Source organism: Serinus canaria, chromosome 3 (genome assembly GCF_022539315.1).
Source record: "Serinus canaria isolate serCan28SL12 chromosome 3, serCan2020, whole genome shotgun sequence".
Taxonomy (NCBI): Eukaryota; Metazoa; Chordata; class Aves; order Passeriformes; family Fringillidae; genus Serinus; species Serinus canaria.
In genome coordinates, this window is record NC_066316.1 from 56,495,596 (window position 1) to 56,520,102 (window position 24,507).

The 24,507-nt window shown below is 42.8% G+C and overlaps 2 protein-coding genes and 1 long non-coding RNA gene across 3 annotated transcripts in view; 2 read left to right on the top strand and 1 right to left on the bottom strand.

Moving 5' to 3' along the window:
* KATNA1 (katanin catalytic subunit A1) overlaps positions 1–24,507 on the top strand; it is a 183,098-nt gene that overhangs the window by 61,724 nt on the left and 96,867 nt on the right. The gene's annotated exons all lie outside the window — the stretch shown is intronic.
* LRP11 (LDL receptor related protein 11) lies at positions 3,138–21,668 on the top strand. Its single transcript, XM_030236146.2, is given in 7 exon segments — positions 3,138–3,660; positions 8,486–8,649; positions 11,124–11,265; positions 13,315–13,440; positions 14,152–14,361; positions 19,696–19,797; positions 20,071–21,668. Coding segments are annotated over 7 exon segments (1,422 nt in total). The 3' UTR covers positions 20,226–21,668.
* Positions 8,762–22,871, bottom strand: LOC115484990 (uncharacterized). Its single transcript, XR_003945714.2, has 2 exons — positions 22,731–22,871; positions 8,762–9,400 (listed from the first exon to the last, which is right to left on the bottom strand). It is a non-coding gene; the product is annotated as an uncharacterized LOC115484990 (long non-coding RNA).

The following is a 24,507-nucleotide window of genomic DNA, read 5'->3' on the forward strand; positions in this document are numbered from 1 at the left end:
AACTAAAGGAAGAGAAAAGCAGATGCACTCAGACTCTATTCCCATAGTTTCAGCTATTTTCTGAATTTTGAATATGAATAGAGATTGAAACTAATCAACAGATGGTTGGAAACATGAATATTCATTAACTCTGAAATCCTGTATTACTTTGCCAGGTATTATTTGGATGTAAAGAATATATATGTAGTCTAATCTCCACTTTTGGAAAAGAAATCTAGCAGTCCTAGCAGTCTCTTTAGCTGTCCCGTGCCTGTTGAAGTGGAAATTTAGGACAATAAACTGCAGTACATACATGTACCCTTTGAAAAGGACCAAAAAAAAAAAAAAAGTAAAACCTGACAAATATCTTTCTGAATTTCTAAGGCCCACTGCATGAAATTAGCCATCCCAAAATTTCAATTTGATGAAAGACAGGAATAAAATATTTTTAGTGTTACTATAAGCCAACTATTAGTTTTGATCTGCAACTCCAAAACCCAAAGAAAAGCTGAGGCATTCACAACAATGATCCAGTAAAGAAATGTGAAATTAAGTGTAAGTAGTTATGAATCTATGATTTCCCTTGAGCAGACATTGATGTTTAGCAGCAATCTGTTTTATATAAGTAATAAGATGCTGCCACCTTCTGAAAAAAGCTCAGCATGACTACAAATGCCATCTTTCTCACAAGGCCAGGGTAACAACATACATATTCCAAGCCAAGAAAATTGGGCAACCAAACAAGTTCTCCTTCAGCATCAATGCAAAAGAATATCTGCTGCAATTAAAAATTCTTGCTCAAGAAGCTAATCAGAGAGTGGTGTCAACACTTCCATGCAAAAATGTAAGCATGCCATCCTTATCCTAACTTAGGATAAGGATCCTACTAACTTTCAAACTGGTAAATGTGACACTAAAGGAAGACAACAGGACTGTGACCTCCCAAATCCTTCTGTATCTTTTAAATGTTCACCTGCTTGAACAAGAGTCTATTTTCCTTGGAGATACCTTCCAATCACAGCTTCCTCACTATAAAGTGTTAGAAAGTGATCATTTTTGTTTGTGTTGTCTGAAAGAACCTGCTACTTCAGTGTCACTACCTCTGACAACCAGGGATCAACTTTCTGGTAGAACTGGATGAGACAAGGTTGGTGGGATGAGCAGCCCTCTGTGCCCTGTCAATGGGCTCCCACTAACCAACACTGGCTGTGTGCTGATCCAGAACAGGGAGCTTCTGCTCAAACTGAGTAGTTCCAAATCTTTGATCATTCTGAGAAGGGATGACTTGGTGCATTGTTTTCCTCTGCCAGCTTCAATGTGCACCATGCTGGTGTGAGTTTTATTTTGGTTTATAGTCTGGAAGAAAAAGTACTGTCAGAGGGTACAACAGCAGAGCAGCAGCAAACCAAGGTTATCTCTAGGAAATCAGTGCGTCACAGCCAGTGCCTCTGTTATGAATAGACTGATCACCTCTCCAAAATATTCCTAAAAATAAAATTGTGGCATTTTAGCCTGATTTTCAAAGCAAATGAGGATTATATCATCTGACTGTCTAGCTCCTTCATCTTCCTGTAATCTTTGAATGTATTGATCAGTTTCAACTAAAACTGATGGGAAATTGAAAGTGCCAAAAATATAATTCATAGAAATTTTGAAAGCCCATGGAGCACATAGCCAGAAAAAAATCAATCTTCAGCAGTTGCACTGCTGACAGACCAACATGGTTAAATGAATCACTGAACTATAGTTCTGTGGTTTGGGAGAGGAGAAAGAGAAATCATAATCTAAACTACAAGCTGCGTGTGAATTTTCTGGGCAACACCCAAGGCTCCATGGTAGCAGAATATTAAAGTGGATTTGTTTTGGAGGCAATTCTGACTTATTCTGGGAACATGGCCTGAAACAAGTCAAAAATATGAAGGAGTACAAAAACGTCTTAAAACCATTCCTAATATGTCTTTTTTTTTTTTTTTTTTTGCTACTTATTCTAAGCATCCTGACATGATATTTTTGATGCAGCTATTAAGCTTTTCCTAGTAGTTAAAGAAATGAATGAGTCTGCTTGAAGATGCTTGGAAGAACGAACCAAAGGAAAATGAAAACAGAGAGCTATCACTTGACATGTTACGACACCCCTTAGTACACAGCTCAAAATCCATCACCACCTCTCTACATTTACAGGCAGGCTTATGTTTTTCAGTGCTCATACACAGGTCTCAATGTGCCATTCTAGCACTTGAGGCTCCATGCATCTGACAAAAATAACAAAGCAGCTGTTTTGAAGGATTGCTGATTTTCAGGGATAATAGTTATTAATTTGTGTTACAGAATCAGCAATATTTTCATGATAAAACAGATGTTGTTGTGACAGATGTAAAACTGATTAATTTAATTGCATGTATTTCTCTGAAACTCATTTAGCAAAGACTTCAAAAACTTCATTGTTTTGTGTGGTTAAGATCTTATCTGGGATTTTTTTCAGGAGGTCACAGCTTTGCATATTATGTTTTTGACTACTGGCTTTCTTTTTTTGTAATTTCCGAACAGAAATGCATGGGATGGCGTCTTCTGCAATTTCTTTTTTGTCTCCTCAGGGTCGCAGAACCAGCAGGAATTTCAGTGACCCCTACCCAACTCTGATTGTTTTCAGGTGTCATCTCCCCGTGTGGAGTCATAGAATCGTCAAGTCACAGAATGTTAAGGGCTTCCACAGAATGGAAGAGACCTTAAAGGTCATCAAATCCCAATCCCCCTGCCATGGGTAGGGACACGTTCAACTAGACTAGATTGTGCAAGGCCTTATCCAATCTGGCCTTGAACACTTCCAGGGATGGGGCATCCACAGCTTCTCTGGGCAACCTGTTCCAGTGCCTCACCACCCTCACAGTAAGAATTTCTTTCTAGCATACATCTTAAAATTCCCCTCTTTCAGTCCGAACCCCTTGCTCCTTCTCCTATCACTGCGTCTCCTGAAGGAATGTCGCTCTGGGGGGCGGTCCCGGGGCGGGGCCCGCCGGAGCTGTTCGGGGCGGCGGGTGCTGAGCGCGGCCGCTCCGCCTGGTGCAGCCGGGCGGGGCCGGCGCCTCCCCGCGCCGCGCTCGCTGGGGGTGCCCCGGGGGGAGCCGCTCCCGCCGCCGCCGCCGCCGCCGCCCGGGGCTATGGCTGCGCTGGTGCTGGTGCTGCTGGCGGCGCTGGGCGGGAGGGCCGTGCTGCCGGGCGGGCGCTGCGCGGCGCCGCTGGCCGACCTGCGCTCGCAGATCTCGGGCGTGGAGACGCTGCTGGAGGAGTTCCGCCGGCAGCTGCAGCAGGAGGAGCCGGGTCCGCCGGCGACGGCGGGCGGCGGAGGGGGCGGCGGGGAGCGGTGCGGCGGAAGCGGCGGCTTCTCCGCCAGGCCCGACTCCATCATCCGCACCAAGGACTCCATCGCGGCCGGCGCCACCTTCCTGCGGGCGCCCGGCGCCGTGTCGGGCTGGCGGCAGTGCCTGGACGCCTGCTGCGCCGAGCCGCGCTGCACGCTGGCCGTGGTGCAGGGGCCCGCCCGCCCGCGGGGCACGGCGGCCGAGCCGGGCTGCTACCTCTTCAACTGCACGCACCGCGGCCGGCCCGTCTGCCGCTTTGCCCCGCACCGCGGCTACAGCTCCTACAGCCGCCGGACCGCCGGCGTCGCCCCTCCGCCCACGGGTAAGCGGCTTGCGCGGCGGGAACGGCGGCGGGGAGATGGCGGCGCTCGGCGCGGGGGCGGCAGGGCCGCGGAGCCGCCGGCGGGGAGCGGGAGCCGTCCCTGCCGCTGCCCCGGCGCCGGGAAGCCGCTCCCGGGCGGTGGGGCGTCGTCGGTGGGTGGGAGGACGGGGCGAGGAGAGCCGGACTGAGCCGTGCCCTTCGGCAGGGTTCCCTGGGCCGGGAGAGGCGGCCCGGCCGTGCCCGAGGGACCCTTACCAACGTGTATAAATACCTCAAGGGGAGGGGGTTCCAAGAGGATGCTTCCAGGCTCTCCTTGTGGTGCTCAGCAATAGGACAAGAGGCAACGGGCAGAAACTGATGCACGGGAAGATCCTGCTGAACATAAGGAAGAACTTTACTGTGCGGGTAACCAGGCCCTGCAGCAGGTTGCCCAGAGAGGTTGTGGAGTCTCCCTCACTGGAGGTACTCAAGAACCATCTGTGCACAATCCTGTGCCGAGTGCTGTGGGACAGCCCTGCTTGAGCTGGGAGGTTGGACCAGATAACCCACTGTGGTCCCTTCTGACCTGACCCATGCTGTGAGGGCTTTGGAGGTGTTTGGGCTTGGGGAAACCCATCCCTCAACATCTCTGCCTCTGCAGAGCCCTTGGCAGGGCATCATGCCAGCCAGCCGGTGGCTGGAAGCCAGGCAGTGGGATGTGCATGTTCACTGGCCCCACACTCCCTGGGGAACCAGTGAAGTCCCAGCTCCCTAGGAATTGTGCACATTGAACACCTTCAAAAGCATGAAGTGCTTTTTTTCCCAGCTATGCCATAACCTGGTGCATAGACTGAGAGCAAGCACATGCTGTTCTTGGGGGTGCTGTCCAAATGTCATTGCCTGAGACAGCTTCTTACTCACTTAAATCAAGATTTTTCATGCTTAAGAACTCAAGAGCTAGACTGACAAAGACAAGGATACCTCACCAGTAGTCCAGATACAGCATGGACATTCTCGACAAGCACCTCTGGAAACTAGGCCACATCAAAGGCAGCTGTTTGTTCAGCTCTGAAGCATATTTAAGAGCAATATTATCCAGAGCAAACAGTTGTAGATGAAAACAAATCTGGATTTCTAAATTTGGAGCCTGTTTCCTAGCACCTGATTGAAAGAATTTGTTTGCCTTCCCCCACCTCCTGTTATTAAACAGTCTTCTCTTAACTAATTTTGACTTAATTTCATTATCTCTGTGGACAGTACTTTCCCAAATGTCATCTGCATCTTACTCAGCGATAGATCTCATCTGAAGTAAATTAGTCACTGCATGCAACAGGAGGAAGACCTGGTGTTGGTGTGGGTGAGAAGAGTGCCCAGATGTGCCTGCTGTTACTGCTCTCTTGGGAGGGGAGACATCAGGCTTGAGGTCCATTCAGTCCTGCACGTTTCATGAGAATATCAGTGAGAATCCCCTGGAAATACGAGAGAGAAGGGGCTCAATTTGTAGAGGCATTATGATTCCTAAATATTTTTTGCAAAGTTCATGGGCAGGTTGATTAGAGAGCTACAAGAAAGGATGTCTCAGCAATAGAGATGAGGCAAACTTAAGGAACCAGAAAAACCCAAGGTGTGATTTTGACATTTTCAACAGGAGGAGTATTAGTTCCACAGTATTATTTATGTAGCAGCTTCATGGTAGTTGTATTTCATGAGCCTGTATGCAGCTGCATGATACAAGGCTTAAGATGAGATTTTACATCAAAGTCACACAGAATTAGGCTTCCTTTTAAACTGCCTTAATTCTATTAAAACCTATTAGGAACTAACTTAGGGTGCAGTTATGGCACAATATAAATAATATATTGTACAAATGATGCTCTGTCAATTAGAAATCCTGAATTTCTTGAATTCCTTGAGTTCTTGAATTCTGGAGTTCTTAAATGCTTTGCCTTTTTGGCAGCTTTTCTGACTATCAGCACTGGATTTGCAAGGCAATTTCAGTTCCTAGTCTGCAAATTGCTCTGTGTCCTGTTGGTTTTATTTAAAAGTCTGCCTTGTGGGTGATAGTGGTATTGGAAACAGGGGATTATGATTTCTTAATGCAATTACACTGGAGCTGAAACAAAGCCACAAAGGAGAATGAACTTTTATTTAAACACCTGTCAGATGTGACATAGACCAGGAGAGATGAAATTAAGATTGAATTATTTTGCTCTGATGTTTTGTTACCAGTGCATTCTTGAATTACATTGAAAAACAATCTGGACAACAGGATGATGAAGGCACATCTCTTTTCCCTTCTGTCACCCTATGAATTACTTTAAAAAAATTTAGGAAAGAACTTCTCATTTCAAGATTATTTTTCCATGAGGTGATTGCATTTTAGCTGCTCTTTTTTTTATTTTTCTCTCAGAGTACTTTTTTTCTTGAGTCTTCTGCTGTTTTCTTTCTGATAATACTGAACCAGCATTTACCCACAGATGTGGTGGCCTCATAATTCCAAAATATTTTTATGCATTGGGATACAGTGATCTCTGAGATCACTAGTGGTGAGCAATGGGAGGATTCAACATCAAGGTAAACTAATACCAAACACATTCAGGAGTTGACAGTGAGATAACCTTTTATAACAAAGCCTTCATTCAGAAAACTAGGTGGAAGCTTCATTATTGACAGGACAAGTCTGTATAAAGGATGGAGGGAGCAGAATAAATAAAAAGCAGGATGGAAAAAAAGCCCATTGTGTTGTTTCCCAGAGAAAAAAGTGTTTCACCCCTTTTCCTAGAAAGCAGCTAGCTCTAGCGTCTCAGAGGGTTGACCTGGTATTTCAGTTCCATTCTGCTTGTTTACATTCAACTTACATGCAAGTTGAAAGCAGAAGGTAAGAGATTTTTTGCTGACCTGTGGCTGATCGTGCTTTATTCAAACCACGAGTGGTGGTTGCCAGTGGCTCCTTGGAGTATGCCTCCAGTGAGTTTGTCTCCTTGGCTTTTTATGCTGACTTCTTATTCCCCAGGTTTGGAGGTGTTTTGCTAAGGATCATGTATTCCATTGCTTAAAACTTTGCTGTGGCAAAAAAATCTTCAGCTCAATAGGCTGTCTCCTCCCACGCCATATGTCTCCATCAGGCCAAATTTTCCTTTCTGCCACTGGTTTACCTTTCTGAAGATGATCTGGTGGCTTACAAGCAAAAGGTGGTGCCTCCATCCTTTGGGACCAGAGGTTTGTGTGGTCCCTCACTCATCTTTAACAAAGGGCATGAACTTCTGTGACTGGCTCAGTGTGGTCTTTCCTTTGCAATTCATGCTGCTGGAGGATAAAGTTAGTGCAGGAAGAGAGTGTCCTTATTGCTTAGGGGAAGTGGGGCTTGTCTCTGCCCCTGCAGGGCATTGACCAAGTCATTTTAACCAGACAGGTGACATGAAACCCCTTTCCGAGGTAGAAGTAGATGACTGGGCTGTGCTGTGTGAGACCCAGGTTAGTTTCTTTTTGACAGTTATTTGTAAAGTAAGTAACTGTGTGAAGACTGTACGAAACTCATTTATATCAAATAAAAGTTGCCCTGGCACCATAAAGATGGTGTTTATTAACAATTTGTTTTGGGGTTTTATTAACAATGAGTTTTGGCGGGGGGGGGTTGCACCTGGATGTTTTTTTTTGAAACCAAGTTGGTTTTGAGAAGTGAGTGTATACAAATTAGACTAAGCTGCCTTTGTAATCAGATGAGTAAGAACCATTTCATACTTTCTATTATTATAGAAAGTAGTTGTTGTATGTTTTTCTAACTTTAGACATTTACCTTGAAAATTTCTATGTCTGACCTACTGCTGAGAAAACCAAGAAATAAGAATTTTGCCATTTAGTCAGAGATAAACAGTTGTCCCACTACTCCCATGAGCTACAAGGCTTTCAAGCATGTTCATGAGACTGTTGAAGAGCACATACAAGGAATACTCCCCACACTGATGGGAAAGCACCTTTCCTTGTGCAGCTCTGCCCAGATGGAGTGCGGTTTGATTTCAGTAATTGCTCTTCTGAGCATAGCATCAATATCCTTTACAGGGTTTTCTTTGCAGAGCTTGAAGAGCAGAGAACACTCTGGCACTTCAGGGTGCCCAGAGAAGGAATGACACTTGAGTGGGGAGCTGTAGAAAGATACAATCTTTGGGTTAGACTTTTGTTAGTCTAACCCAAAAGCCTGTGGTCCAATTGGCAAAAGTACTTAGTACTCACAATTTTAATCAGTAAAGATTGTACTTTGAATATAGCAAAATTCTGTGAATAAATATTCTGAAAATCAAGCTTTTGCTATCTTAAGTGAGGCACTTATAATTGATGGTGTCTGATGAATTTTAATCATCATGTGCACTGCTTCATCAGGGTGCTACCTTATGCTAAATCAGTCTTTCATTCCTATAAGGATGTATTATAAATAGGGACTAGAAGCCTATGGAATTATGCAGAGTACTATAAAAGGTATAAAAATTATGCAGTAACTGCCATCAGTATGTAAGTCATATTTAAACCTATTTTCCTTAGTTCAGATTAAAAAAGTACACTGATGCTAATAATCCTGTTCATTGTATTGCTGAAACATCCAGGTACCTAGAGAAGTTTTCTATGCCATGTGCTTCTGATGTTAATTCCTGAAGACATCATAGGACAATTAACTAAAATAGAAGCAGATACTACTTTGCTTAACAAAAAATGTGCACTAATGAACATGTTCCTTTTTCAGGAAGTTGCACAGAGGTGAAACAATACTTTAACCAAGAAAGAAAAGTGTTTTATATAAATAATCACTCAGCCTCTCCTCATCAATAACTGATCTTCTCTTTTTTTGTTGAAGAAGAAGAATTTGATGAGCCTCCCCAGTGTCGGGCGGGCCAGGACATTGTGCTGCAGTCACCTGTGGACTGGATGTTGTTGGATGGCCGGGAGAGTTCCGATGACCATGGAATTGTGCACTATGAGTGGACACTGCTGCAGGGTGACTCATCGGTTGAAATGTAGGTACATCTGCAGCCCCCCTTGTGGCCAGTTACTTCCAGATTGTTGTGTTCAAGTTTTAAATGTACAGCTAAAAATATGAACTGTATTGAAATCTGTCAGCCAGGCACCAAAATTAGGATATCTTTACAACTTGAATATTTATTTCACAGAAATGTAGAGCAGCCCAGGTTGGAAGGGACCTCAAAAGATATCTGGTACAACTGTTTGTGGGACAGGGAGCCTCAATGAGATTATCTTATCTGTCCAATCCCATCCTGAGACCTCCAGTCAAGGAGACTATAGTGTCCCTGGGTAGTTCCAGTGATTATTTCTAGTGGCTTACACAGTTAATCCCTTTCCTGGATGGCATGGGACAGCCAGCAGAAAACAAGCAGATAATAATTTTCCACTGGATTTGACCTCTGCTTTATTTGTGCTCGCTGCACTTGGGTTTCAGCTTTTGTCACCCCAGTTAGAGACCCCTCAGTAATTCAGTTACTAAAAATAATAAGGAATTTTCACCCCCAGTCTCCTGTCAGTGCTTATGGAGAAGCCGCAAAGAAGCATGATGAAAACCTTATATTTTATCCATACATTTTCTACTGCATTTGGATTTCAAATTACCCATGAAGAGAGCAATTCTTCAGTTTAGTCTTTTTTGTGAATGCTGTTGGATCAGCAGAAAAAGAAAGAAAAAAATGTCTCAAGTCCACAGACTCCACTCATAGTCTCTTCACAGCCCACAACATCCAGGACACACTGGGAACTCCACCTAGAGCAGGAAGAATATGTAATGGTGAGAGAGTGTGAAGCGAAATGAAGCTTTAAGATTAGTTGCTAGATATCATCTTTATTATCAAAGACTTGTTAATTGGACCCATTGCAGCATTATTTTCCTTAAAGAGCAATTAAATACTTTTAAAATTAATCTGTGATTTAGTAACATAGAGTAAGACAAAAATTAGAATTTAATAAATGCATTTAAATTTTATATTTTTAATATTACTCAAAGTCACTTTATAAAATACAGCCTAGTTGTGTATCCATTCAAAGTTGTAAAATTCACATTAATCTTGGTGGCTTTTTTATATTTGTTAACAGAAAATGAATTTGACACACGTTTATGCTTAAATAAATACTTTTCCATTGTGTTCAAATGAGCAGGGAATGTCTCCTACAGATATGTACTCTGGTGATTAACCATGATAATTTAAATTTTAGAGTTGAATTAATAGCTGTGATTTTTTTTCATGAATTCTTCAGTTGATGTCTTTAGTGCTTTGGTTACTGCCCTGAAGTTACTGGATTTTGTGTCATTTCTTCTTTGAGAATAATGTATGAATCCATAGCTACAAGCGAGATGGGAGTGTGATTAAATAAGATAAAAGGCAGCTGTTGCATTGCTTTTATGTAGCAAAGAGTAAATAGAGGGCAGAGGAGGGGGAAGGACTGCTATAAAGAGATCTTATCATATTGTAGAAGGAAGCCTTTTTTTTCCTGTTGTGACTGATTATTGCTTTTTTAGGTAACTTAGATAATCTGATTGGTACCTCCACTCTGTAGCTGCCCAGCTCCTGGACACTTGGGGACAGTAATGGGTTGGATTTTTTTTTTTTTTTTTTTTACTTTGATTATCTATTTTGAGCCAGAGTTTCTGTGTAAGCAGATACAGGCCAGCATTCTTCAGGGCAGCATGAAAATAAAAAAGAAAGAGAGAGGTCACCAGTAGGAGTGGTGGTGTATTCAGAAGTGAGTGGCATTTGTCTCTGCACTGGGAAGAGACTTGGGCTCCATGGCTCATGAGTTTTAAATACCACATTTGCTCTCCCAACAGTCACAGTGAACAACAGCAGGTGTTTTTTAGAGCATAATAATTTCTTTAACACATTAAAGAATAAAACTGTAACGGGTCATACACTCCATCAGGAGGTACTCAACAGTCTGATCAGATAACTGAGTGCATTCATGTAAATAGTAAAGGAAAGAAATTTCAGGTAGGAAATTTTCTCACTGAGAGAAAAAATGTGTTTACCAATACACTCTTCTATAACGGAAGGTCTAGGACTCTGGCTATATTAATCAAAAATTTTTATTCTCTTTCAGGCATGAAAATTTATTTCTGTGGATCCATGTTATATTGTCTACAGACTAACATGATAAAGAGAAAAAGGCCAATATTTTACTGTCTATCCTCTAAAATTACATTTCTAATTACTCAAAAATTGATTTAAATGTATGTTACCATTTGTTCTCTATTTGTGTGTTGAGATTCACATCTCCGGGTAAGTGAGTAGATCACGACAACACAACCTGGATGTTGAAGGTTTTTTTACAAATGGATGCAAAAAAAAAAAAAAAGGGATCAAATGTTACATGCTGAAATACCCACTTGAATAGGCTGACTGGACTGCAGGAAGTATTTAATCTTATTCCTGGAAGGTCATGGATGGATCCATTGTGCCAATATGTTTTCTTTACCGTGTGCCTTCTCTCAGGTACCACAGCCAGGAACACTGAAACTGTCCCACATTCAGGAGGGCGGGTATGTTTTCCAGCTAACCGTGACAGACACTGCAGGTCAGAGGAGCTCTGACAACGTCTCTGTGACCGTTCTGCCCATGGTTCATTCTGCAGCAGGTGAGAAAATGGCTGGAGCTGTTGCCTCTGAGACACCCAGGGTATGGTACTTAGAGCAGAGCAAGGGTCTTGACAAAGGTAAAAATGTTATTCTCCATTTTCAGTGTTTTATTTTGCCCTTGCTCATTACATAATGACATCTCTTTCAGCTTTGAATCACTCCTTCAAAGTGAGGAAACAAGCAAGCATCACTTGCCTGTTAGAGCAATAATACTTTCAGGCAGAGTATTTGCCCTTCTATTGCTAATAAGCATGCAGGATTGGAAGAGTGAAATATTGACACAGGTGTTATGTGCATTGAAACAGTCAGAAGGTGTGGACATCTGGGCTTGTGCTCTAGGGAAGACCCAGTTAAAATTACTCAATAGTATGTTTGAGAAGACTAAGAATAATACTGACCTACATCTGTAGTCTGAAAGTTGACATGGCTTTTTGTTTCAATGCATTTAAGTTTTTCTTTCTGATGGTTTTTATTGAAGCCTTATGCTACTGGGGAAGCTGAAACTGGAACTGACCCATTATTTTTAAACTCCAAGCTTCAGAAACATGTGAAAAGCATAAAAGGTAGAAAGTAAGTTAGATTTCAGTGGCTGGCAGTCCTGCTCTTAAATGTAATAACTTTTAATTACATTGTAATTAACAAGTTGCTAGTGCACATCTGCTGCTCTGGCACAAAGTTAAATAACATTATCACCATGTTTAGCAGAACCAGTGAAAATCTTGCTCTGCCTCAGCACAATAGCTCTATGTGAGAGGGCAGTCCCTGTGGCAATAAGCTGTTATTAAGAAAAAATCTGCTTAATAATGCCTGTGTTCCAGTAATGGATGATAGAGTTCTGTTCATTAATGTTTAATTCAGCTAAAGCAGCCAGAGAGGTTTGCTGCTTTGTTTATTTGCTGGTGTGGGTATCTGGGGTATCTTTTGTATGGAGCACATAGGGGATTTGCTGTCTTCTTTATTTTTCTAATTCCCCAGCTACATTAGCAATTCAAGTGCTACTGCTTTAGTCAGACCAGTTCTTGATGCCTTAATATGTGCAAGATCAGTGCTATTACTAGTGCTAAAGGTCGGGAGATGCATTTTCAGATTTTAGGGGTTTTAAACAGTTGTCTGCATTCCTGGCATCCTTCCCTTAGCCTGGTGCTTCGTTTGGTACACAGCAGGATAACAAACAAAGGCTGTGCTCCCTTATGCAAATTGATTTGCTCTTACAACACAAATCAAGCACTGAACTTGATAGTGCTTTATGGAGTGATGAACTGCACTGCTTTTGGAAAGACAAAAGCACAGATGTAAACACTTGATAATTACAGAATCAGAATGGGTTTCAGGAAAGCTTTGAGTATGCAAAATGGGATATCGAGGGATACTCTCCATTTCCAGGAGAATCTAGATATTAAAGCAGGCAACAGTCAGTTCTTTCTGGTGAAAGTAATTTGTGAGAATGTGACCTAGTCCTATTTTGGTCTGTGCTGTACTGAAGTCATTGGATTTCTGATGTCAATAAATGACGAGCATTCTTTGAGTATTTTAATTATGTTGCAGAAAACATGCCATGAAAGATCCCATATGGTCCAAATGTGTGCATGTAAAGCAACATATTGGTGTTGAATGGATATGTAGTAGGAATTACGTGTTAGAGGGATGCAGTTACAGCCACAGAGATCTTATTATTCATTTTCAGGACTGGTTCTACATACTTTCAGCCTAGGAAAATCTCCTTTCAGCTTAGGCCAGCAGAATTCAAAGCACTTTAAGGCTGCTGCACAAGGTATAAGGTGAAACAGCCTCCAGGCTGAGTGTTCCTGTAATAATTACCAGGCTAGTGATGATGGTGCCAGGAACAGCTATTGCCTATATTTGCTTCTGAGTCAATAAGATGTCACACAGCTGAGTCTAGACTTTGTGCTTTGTTCCTGGTGCTTCTTGACATAGTGTGGTTTTGCTTTTTCCTCCATGCTGCAGATTTTAGTCACTGACTCAGTCACTTACTCAGTATTTACTACTTGGATTTCTCTTTTGGTAATTTGGGAATTGTTTCTCAACAGCCTGTGTTGGGGTTTGCTCTCGCTACCAGTTTATCTGTGATGATGGCTGCTGCATTGACATCACGTTTGCGTGTGATGGTGTGAGACAGTGTCCTGATGGATCAGACGAGACCTTCTGCCAGAATCGTAAGTGTGCCAGGCCACAGTGGCACAGCAGACTGTGAAAGTAACCACAGCCTCAATGACCAAAGGGGGACAAATGCCACTTCTGTGCCCTATCTCCTTGTAAGCAAGCAGTTTGCTCCCAGTCTTTCATTGGAATTAGCACATGGGAAGGTTTAATACTCAGGTGCTCAAAAATTTTCTTCAAAGCATATTAAAACTGTCAGCGGTCCATAAGTCAGAGGTTTTGTGTTCAGCAATTAAAAGATCAGCTTTGCACTTGCATGATGATTCTGGAAACAAGAACCATGGTCTCTGTGTGAAAGGATGTCTCAGAGGTACCCTCCACTGTGTTGTTAGACACCTTGCAAGAATCTGAAACACTGTGGACATTCATCATCATGCTATTTGCTTTTGTTAGTCATCCCTCAGCATGTGCCCATGCTTAGCTAAGTGAGCAAAAACCAGCAGAGGGTGAATGGGCACAATGGCTAACCACTCTTTCATTATATTTTAGTTGCTGGATTTCACTGTAGGGGTCATGAGTGTACTCTTGCAAGCGTTAGGTGTCTGTGACTCACATTCAGTCATATGTGTGAACCTGAAGAAGTTGTTCACTTTGCCTCAAGGCCCATCTAGGACAGTCTTCCTTAAGAACATTTCCATTCCCTTGTTGTACAAGCATTTTTTTGTACAACAAAAGCACTGTACAAAAATTTTTGTTTCTGTTAACAGTCAGCTCAGGTCGGAAGACGGTAACACACGCAGCTCTTGGCACTACCCAACAAAGGACTGCAGGACTGACTGAAAACACAGAGGAAGACTCTGCAGTGAACACCCTGAAAGCCACTGCCAGAAATCAACCACTTCTCTCAGTGGATGCAGACATGTCTAACCAATCGCTTTCTCAGGGACCAAAGAAACAAATCAGTGGATTTGTGCCAGGTAAGAATTTAATCAGTTTCAAAAAACCCTTCTCCTTACAGAAAGGAAGTGTCTTGCACTTTAAATTTAATTTGTCTTTTGGTGCCTGGCTAAGAGGAAAAAAATTTCAAATGTAAATAAATACAAAAGAAACCTGTAATAATGAAGTTCTAAGTAGGTTTTGATTTATTATTGTTAAGTCTGTTTCATACTAGGTGCAAAAAGAAAGCTGAAATGTAGGAATGCTAGGGAAATAATACAGTCTAAGGAACAAAATGTGCAGTGAACTAAATAAATATTCTGCCACAGGTTCAGCTGTGTAGGCTGATGTATTAAAGCTCTTTAAATCTGTAGGGGAGTACTTCAGGAGCACATAATAAAGTACTGTTCAGCTTGGGTGAGAGCAATTGCTTTTCTCCTAAGTAAGGTGCTAAGTATTACTTTTCTCTCTCTCTCTTTTTTTTTTTTTTTTTTGTTCCCCTGAACTAATATCTTTACTTTTATAGGCTTTTTTTTTCCTGAACTGTGTCTCCAGGGCAGGAGCAGTCTTTGATCATTGTAGAAAAGTCTCAGGCTTTGGTAACAAGCTACCTCAGGTCCCCAGTATTGTTCTGCACAGTGGCTGCAAGCCTGTAGTGAGTCATTGTGTGATATTACAGGCAGAGCCCCAGCCCTGGCCTTGGTAAAGCTCCAGAAGCTGCAGTGAAATTGATGTATCTTTTAAGGCTCATGCTGGTGAATTAAAATGATCTGAAATGGCAATTATATGAATGCAAGACTGTGTGCACAGAGCCTGGAATCAGTACAAATCCCCCACTTTTATTTCTTCGTGGTTTAGACTGATTCATGTGCCTCAAGACACAGCTTTATTTTCCAGTTGCAACAGAGCAGTGCTCAGTGCCCTCTGCTGTCGACTTTGGAAAAGGGCACTGCCCTGGTTGGCACCTGGATGTTCCCTTCAGGGCGCTTGTACTTCATCTGTGGAGTGCAGAAGGAGTGAAAACTCCGCAACGGGAACACTCGAACCTCCGTGAATTTGTGGGGACTGACAGCAAAATCCTGTCCCAAATATATTCCCCTTTTCTGACAGTATAGATGGCCTCTAGATGACTTCTCACTGCTGACTAAAATTCTGAAGTCTGCTTCAAACCTTTCTCACTCACATAGTCTTGAGTGACACCTGATATGGGGCCACCCAAACTGAACATCAAACTTCCAAAGGGCTTTGCAAGCTCCAGTGGGAAGTCAGCTGCTAAGTAGGTCTCAAAAATCATTTGGCTTGTGAATCCAGGCATCGAACCAGAACTGAGGTCACCCCCTTTAGCAGTTGATAATCAAGGGTTATAACTGGAAGTACAATACAGAAGCATTTTTGCATAATCATTTTCTGTGTTTACCCATTGCAATGTTACTTACTTGCACCAGTTTTGCTCTAAAGGTAGCATTTTGAACAGCAGTACACAAGCAAAGAAAAAGATGCTTAGAAAACTAAAGAAGCATGATGGGGCTTCAGTGATTAGTGTACTATTACCTGTTGTAATCTTCTAATTTTCAACAAGCAAGATTTCAAGCTGTTTTAATTCTTGTGTGTTTAATATTTTTCTTTTGACGGGGCTCAGTCAAAATTTAATTTTAGATGCTTGATTATTTCCCCATGGAATAAAAGGATCCAGTCTTTACTGACCAGGAGCCCAATACTTCTAACCACAAAGAGCAGCAAACAGCTCAACGAGGTTTAAAATTGCCTACGGATTGATTCCAGTTAAGGTGCATGGGGTGGGACATGAAGAGGTGCTAGGTACGTGCTAGGTACATGAGTCTGAAGGGCAGCTGCCAAAAACTTCTCTGCCAAAACCTGCTCTGAGCTGCTGTCTTCTCCTGCAGACTCTGAAACTTCAGAGTGCCATGCTGTGCATTAATGATTCACAGAGTTCCAGAGAGGCTCAAGTCCTGCCCTACTGGGAAGCACCACAGTCTTTATGGAGTTGGAGAGACAGGCATCTAACCTGTTCCTTAAAATCCCCCCAGATCCATTAATTAGACTTCCCTCCACCACTGCCATCTCAGGGAGGTTACAGACCAAATCTAATAATTATGCGATACAAAAATGAGAGGCACAGAAATGCTCATCTGGAAGCATGTCCAGGAGGGCAGTAATACTAGATGCATTTTTCAGAAGAGGTAAGGAATGCTGAGCAGAAATCATACTAGCAGCCTCAAAAGTTCAGCAATTCCACTGGCAGAAATCCTGTTCTGGGAGGGATTGTCTCTTGCTGCTGGGGCCAAGGTAGAACCTCTGCCTCTGAATCACTGTAAAGGTCTTTCTTGGACCAAGGCAGTCATGTTTCAGTTGGCCTGGAGCTGACATTGCAAACATCCAGGCTTCTTATATACTACTTTGCATAAATTTTGAAAATAAGCTTTAGTGGTTTTAATGTCACTATGGTGAAAAGCTGTCTACTTAAGATACATATTAGGAGGTATGGCTTTACAGTGGCAGCACAGGTTCTGGCTTTTCACTTGCAAGTGCTCCATTCAGGGCCACGTTTTTCTTAATTCTCAGCTCACAGTTTCAGATCATCATGGAAATACAATCCATGGAAAGGAAGACGTGATGCTCTTAAATCAGGTGACTGCAGGCAGAGTAAGTGAAGGTTTTACCTACTGGAGACATCATGTGGCACATTGCAGCTGGCTGCTACACTGTGCTTGATACAGGAGCTTTCTGTTGATTTTTAAACAAGAGAAGTTTTTCGTGAGACATTGCAGGACTTGGGAGTTTCTTTGTTTTCCTTTTTACATTTGTTAATCAGTAGTGGCTAAAGTATCAATAAAGGCCTGTCCCTTCTTCTACTTACCTCTCCATAAGAAGCTTTCAAGCTTTATTGAGAAAAGCTTTATTGAGAACTCAATAAAGATGTCTAATAAAGGGACTTCCTTGTCAAGTACAACCAAATTTATCTTTTCTCCTTCTCTCCAAAGGAACTGGGCTAAGTTGTAATCTTTTGGACTGTGAGATAGTTCCTGGCAGCAGGTACATGAGCTTTCTGCCTATGAGGGTGATACTTAAGGGAACTTCCTTTTAGAATCCATTTTCTCTTAATAGATTCTCTGTTCCAAATTTCCTTTAACCTTCCTTACAGTGGCACTTCATGCTTAGCTCTGACTTGATACAAGCTTTTTAAGGACTTACACTACAGTATGAAAATACACAAGTCCAAGTTAAGGACTGTTTAAAACTTCTGCCTAACAGGGGATCTATTCAAAGTAAAGTGAAAAAACCCACAACCAACCAATACAAAACCCAAAAGTCATTGGTTGTTTACAATGGATAAATCTTGTTCTGCACTCCTGCCTTTTTAATGGGATTCTCTACAGCAGGACAAGTCCAGGGGAACACCAAGTCTGACTTTGAGATAACCCCCTCAGGCATTTAGGGCACTGAGTCTTCTGCAACAGACACATGGTCTACTTTTGCCCAAGCTGAAAGACCAAACATTTTCTTTCAAAGTTGCGAGTGGATGGAGAAAGAAGCATTTGATGTCAATGAATGGGTCTTTTCTCTCTCTGCAGACATGTTTCCATGGTAGTAAAGTTACCCAGACTGCATCTCCTGCGAAGGCCAGCAGCTATATGGAGGCAGCCAGCTTTCTGCATGGCTGCCTCCATATAGCCCCAGTGTCCTTCTCTAGGGAAGTTCTTAAGCCTAGCTGCATATTCTGGCACTCCTGACCTTGCAGATGAATATAGACAACACTCAGTAGCAGCACAGCACTCTGGAGTGAGCAGGGGGCTTGATTTCTAAGCAGCAGTGGCCAGTAGCAAACAGGGTCATGCAGACGGGTTGAATTCACAAGCAGCCTGAAGATTTGCACTCCCCAGCACAGCCATCCAAGTGTATAAATCACCATAACAGCTTTGCATTCCCCTGGCACAGGGCCTCTGCCTGTCCCAGGCTGCCCGTGCAGTGCTGTTCAGGGCTGGCATTACATTTGACTGAGTGCCCAAGCCTTAGTCATGTTTTTGCTGCGGAGGCACCCACAGCAGTAGCCGTAGCCTAGATCTGTAATTTGGGGTAATTGGGAAGGTCTGTAAGTGGCAATTTCCTCGGAGTAGACTAGAAAATCAAGAGAAAGTGAAAACCAAATTAAAGCCATGTAAAATGCTTTATGCCAGGCTCCTAAACTTCTTTGGGGAAATTGCTCTTTGTGTTCTAGAGATAACAGATAAGATATTGAGCAGCATTGACTCTGATAGTCTCTCCGGTCATGTAAGAACAGCCACAGGTCCCAGCAAAACCCTACAAGCTTTATTGAAAGGATTCTATTCTTCTACCCTTCCAAAAATTTCCCACTAAACTTTTCTCCATATTTGCCAAATTTCTTTACAAGCAGTTGACTTAAATATTCCCTTTACTTAAATGGCAGGGAAACAAGTTTCTAAAACAGGCATTTAGATGCAGGCTGGAGCAGCTTTTAAAAAGAGCTGATGTCTTTTGTTTATTTCCAAAATAAAGACAAATACTCATTTAGTTTAATTCAGGAAAAACAGCTGCTGGTTTTGGAGTCAGTTACAATCAGGCGGTCCTGCACATCTCTGATACCATTTGGGTATTTTAAGGCCAGTACATTCACTGTTAGGATTTTTCCAAGCCCACTTTACATGCCAGGACAACATCAGGAGTCCAAGGAGGAGAGGGCCATGGCTTGTTTCTGGCATTCCCTGTGGGTGAAGTCAGTGTTTATGCACCCCAGCCAAAATGGCAGGGCAGTAAAGCCACAGCCTGGGAGGCTGCCTTCTGCCTTGGAGTGGCTCTGCCTCAAGACTTTGATGACAGTACTAATTTAGGCTTTAATTAGCAGTCGTATGCATTTGCTGCTGCCACTGCCAGGGACACCTTCTGCAGCTCTTCAGAGCTGGTACTGGTGGGTGGGACTTACACACTGGCTAATTGACTTAAACACTTCCTTAGCACCCACCACTACATGTAAATCCAATTACAACATTTCACATTCATATTCTACAGATCTTGTAGCATAGTGTGTTTCTGCTAGCTCTGTAACACTTCTGACGGCTGCCAGCAAATGTATCACAGCACAGTCAAAGTGCCTTGCTTTTGGTTGAGATACACTGTGGTTTGGGATGTAAAATTGAATTTAAATTTTAGCTTTAGTTTCACATTATTTCAAAAATTCAAGTTATACAGTCAAAGTCAGAAGTTCTTAAACTGTTCTTTTGGTTGTTTTTTTCCCATAAGTTTAGGCGTTTCGCATTATTTAATAGTAGTTTCCTGTGGATAAGATTTCCTGAGTCACTGAACTGCAACATTTATTAATCTTGCTTGATTTTGTGCAGATAACAGTTCCTCAGGGAAAAGAACAGATGATAAAAATGGGGATGGCATAATGATGCCAAAGAGAGATCAGCTTGGAGGTGGTCGTCCAGTCCCAGAAACAGGTAAGACCAGCCATGTGAATTAATTTTGAATTACATCAGTTTTTCAGTCAGGTGCTACAGATACAGATAAAGTAGTCAAGAATTAAATAATGTATTTATGTATTCTGAACTGTCCCTAACATGATCATGCAGTTCAATTTCTTAGTATGAGTTGTTCCAATTAATAACATCTAAGTGGTAGACTAGCTGTATTTTTAAAGAAAAATTTCAGGTTTTCTCTACCAGCGTCTCACTGTGTTAAATAAAATGTAATTTCTCTTAACCTCATTGTAGGTGCTGTGTTACCCTTAGCCTTAGGCTTGGCAATCACTGCTTTGCTGCTGCTTATGGTTGCTTGCAGACTGCGCTTAGTGAAACAGAAGCTCAAAAAAGCTCGGCCCATTACATCTGAAGAGTCCGATTACCTCATCAATGGGATGTATCTCTAAAACCTGGATTTGGGTCAGTTGTTTTCTCCCCTTTCTCCTGTGTCCATGAATCTCTGCCTCTATAAAAGGACCAAAATCCTTAGTTTATTTTCAAGTGTAGAAGAAGCCTATGAGATGATGAACATACTCTTCCCCTTTGGTGATAATATAAAAAGTGGGTAGATGACGTTGCTCAGAAGATAAGAAATGTTCAGGCTCTGGAGAGTAGCTCTAGTTGATTGTTGTGCAGAAGACACTGCAAGGTGGGGAGACCCCAAACTGGCTGTGGGGTCCCCATGCCCTCCCCACAAGCAGTTGGGGTCTCAGTCAGGGCTGAGTGCACCCCAGGGCCCATGCACTGGAGCAGCCAAGGCTCCACAGCCCAGCTGTGTTGGCCAAGGTGTGGGGGGAAGTCTGTGCCATCTTGCTCTTCTCAGTGCTGCCACCACTGTGGGAATCAGGATGCTCGAGCCAGCATGTTCCTTCACCATTCAGCAGAGACCAGTTGTGTTCTTTCCACCTGGGGCACTGGGAGTATTTTCATTAAAGAATGAGTCATGCTTTGTTAATTAAAAGCAGTTGCTATCTAGGCACCAGCTTTTGCAAAGAAAATTGGGATTTAAGGAAGAAAGCAAGTTATTTTCACTCGATTTAAACCTCTGTGCTGCTAGCAGACAGCCATGCTTGCTAAATGCTGAAATGAAAAAATGCAGCTCCTCAGCCGATGAGCTTGGACTTCCTGGTGCTTAACAGCAGTCATGTTCTGCTGCCTAAAGAAGCTGTGGATGCCCCATCCCTGGCAATGTTCATGGCCAGGCTGGATGGAGCCCTGAGCAACCTGGTCTAGTGGAAGGTGTCCCTGCCCATGGCAGGGGGGTTGGAGCTAAATTATCTTTAAGGTCCTTTCCAACTCAAACCCCTCTATGATTCCGTGTAAATCCCAGAGCTGTCTCTCTCCCTGGAGCTCAGGGCTTGTTCAGCCTTTTCCACATCCAGCCCATCACCCTCACACAGTGTGGGAACTGCACACAGCAGTTTCTACCTGAGATGATGGAGTGTAGGATTCCTTCTGGTTATCCCATAGCTCCCTGCAAAGCTTGAAAGCTTCGGTGATCTGCCCTCACCCCAGAAAAATTCTCATAGAATTAGAGCAAGTAATTGATATGTGTGAGTGAACTGCAGATGTGTTACCAGTAAAATGTGTACAGTACATGTTATATATACATATATATACACACACACTGTGCTGTCTGTCTTGTTTGGCTGTCCCAAGGATGTCACATTCCTCATGGGTCTCAATAAAACCAGAGTCAAATGAGGCATGCATTGTTTTGTATGTCGTCTTTTGTACTTCAGTAACTTCGAGTCAGCAAGAATATTGCCATGGTATACAAATAGTTCTTCAAGTAATTTGTTCTTGATTACTTTATGTAAAATAGCTCTAATAAACCAATTCTATTCTTATATTTATTGCATTGTCTTTCGTTTCCATTGCCAGCTAAATTCTGTGCTACAAGACTGCATCATGAGAGCAGACACAATTTCTCCTTTCTGGTTGAAACAGCCTTACAAGAAGCTGGAATGTGTATGGTGGGAGAAGTTGTTGAGATACTTGTTTCAGGGAGACAGAGAAGGACAGGGCATCTGCCTGTGTGACCTGTCTCTCAAGTGGTGCTTGAGCTGGGCAGGACAGCAGTTGAAGAGCTGGCTGTACCAGCCTCTCAGGGAGTCTGGTTGCCAGTGCTCCTTCCTTGTGCCACATGAGGCAGTCTGGTTGTTTGTACTTCAGTGTTACAGTGGGTCCAGAAGACCATCTGAGGATGCTGCCCATTTCCAGTTTGGGAGTACAGCTTCTCTTCCATCCCAGCCCCCAGAAGACATGGCAAATAGCGCAGGACGTAGAAAGCCACATTTTAAATACAGCTTTCTAGGGAAACTCACTGCCCATTTGGTTTGGGTCTTATTTTCCATTATTGAAATTTGCATTGGGTTTTAATTAAATACCTAAATGTCCTTCACCACCTTACCAAAGCAGCAAGAAAAGTGGTCTTTTCTCTCTGTGCCCACTGTGCTCCTATTACCAAAACCCATTACCCTGGCACACAGCCAGCAGCAGAACAAAAGGTTTGGTTTTGTTTTGCCGGGCAGGACAACAGCAAGATCTGTCACAAAGCACAAGCCAGCCAGTGCAGCCGTGGTGCAAGAGGCTGCTCAGCTTTCCAGTCACTCTACCCAGCAGGAGGCTTTGTTTCTGTGCTGCTGCTAGTGAATAAACCTTCACGGATTTTGCATATGACAGCTGAGAATGAACGTCTGCAAGCAGAGAGCCACAGACAGCAAGCAAGGTACAGGAGTCTGGGGTCTGGCTAGTGCTGCCTTAGAGTGGCCAGTCTTCCAGGGACTCTTCTTTCTGGGACAGGAAATGGTGACAGTTGCTGCCCTGCAGGCCACCGGCTTAAGGCCTGTTACTTCCCAGGTGACAGCAAACTCCACAGCTGGACTGAAATAAAATAGCTTTCAGCTTACCAGAGAGCTTGGGGGCATTGTCAGCTTGATGGAGAGCAAGACAAAGTTGGCAAAGTAACAGATTGGCTTGGCAGCTCCTGCAATTAACAAACACACTGGTCTCAATACCATGTATTTGCATTTAATGGCTTTCATTCTATTTCATTTTAAGTCATATTGATCTATTGAGCTAGGGGACACCTGGGAGTAGCAAAAAATACTGTAAACATGCTCAGGATGCTTTTCCCCTTCTCCCCAGGCAGCTCACAGTCACTGCCTCCTGCTGACACCACTACTGTAGCCCCTCCCCAGCCACTCCCAAGGCTGGGGCTCTCCCTCTGATGTCAAAGGAGTGTTCAGAGGAGGCAATGCTTCCAGTCCATCTTCATGGCTGCTTTACTAAAACTGCATTCATGGCCTCTCAAGCAGACCCAGGAGCTGGGGAGTTTTACACAGTCACAGATCACAGAATATTCTGTGTCAAAAGGGACCTACAAGTGTTTATCCTGTAGAAGATGTGAGACACGCAGTGTGAAAGTCGTCACTATTTGAAGTCTGTCAGATCTGTTTCTGCTGTCCTAAACACTGATGTTTGTCTATCCACATATCTGTGAATATGCTTATTCCACCTATTCTTACCAGTATCTTAGGTAAGCAGAGAATATTGACTACCCTGACTGCATAGCCCTGTGGAAGTTGCTCCTCTGTGTATTAGGAGAGGTCATTCAAATTTATTTTGTCACTGTATTTTAATGTTGATCAAGATTCTTATTTCACTTAGACTATTTTTTTAAAACTGTTTTGCCCTTCAGACAGCTTAAGGATACAAATTACTTCAGAGTAGCAAAGAATACAATACTTACCTAGGTTTGATCCATATTTAGAAGTAAGGGGGTTTTTTTCCATAATATGGGCTGCTTACTGCCCAGTTTTGCAGGGGATGCTAGCCTGAACATCTCGCTGTAATCATTCCATAGCACTGTAGGATAATAGCAGGGGCAGTTCCAAGAGCACATTTGCAAAACAAAAAGGCTGAAATAGGTCAGTGTGATGCTCCATTTGCTTTTCAAATCCTAGATAAAGCGTAAGATTTTCAATCCCAAACTGCAGAGAGCCAGCCAGAGGCATGAACCAATAGCAACACAAACACACCACCCCAAAACAAAGGGAGAGAGCCTTTCTAGTAAGCCCTAACAGAATCCACAGTCATGCATCACTGAGGTCTGTGCTGACTGTTTTCATGTGCATCAGGAATTGGGATTTTTCAGTTTCTAATGGCAAAAGCTAAAAGAGTAAGAGCACAGGGAAAAGCTATAGAAGATTCATAGAGTGCTGATGGGCAAAAAGACCAGAAAGAGGCAATAAACACAGAGTAATTAATATGAAAAAGAGCCCATGACAAAATTGGTCTGAGCTGAGTGACAGGGAAACATGCTGTAAACAAGGAATATTGAAAGGGGGGAAAATTGTGTAAAAGTAACTCTACTCTATATTTTTCAAGTAATAGTTACTAAAAACAACTGAAAATGAGCTGCACTCTGCACTGGAGTCCTGAAACACAAAGAGAAATCTAGAATGACCGGATTAGCATACTTCAGAAGCACGTTTTTAAATACACCTGCTAAAATTTTAATTTTTGCAGTTCTTAGACTCCTGACTGACAGTTATAAACCACTCATAAATCAATGAAAAATGTATTTTGAGCAAGCTGGCAGAAACTAGACACAGCAGAAAGGTTCAGTGAACAATTGTGAGTTGCCACTTCCTTGACCAACAGAAATGTATAATCCTGTTCTAA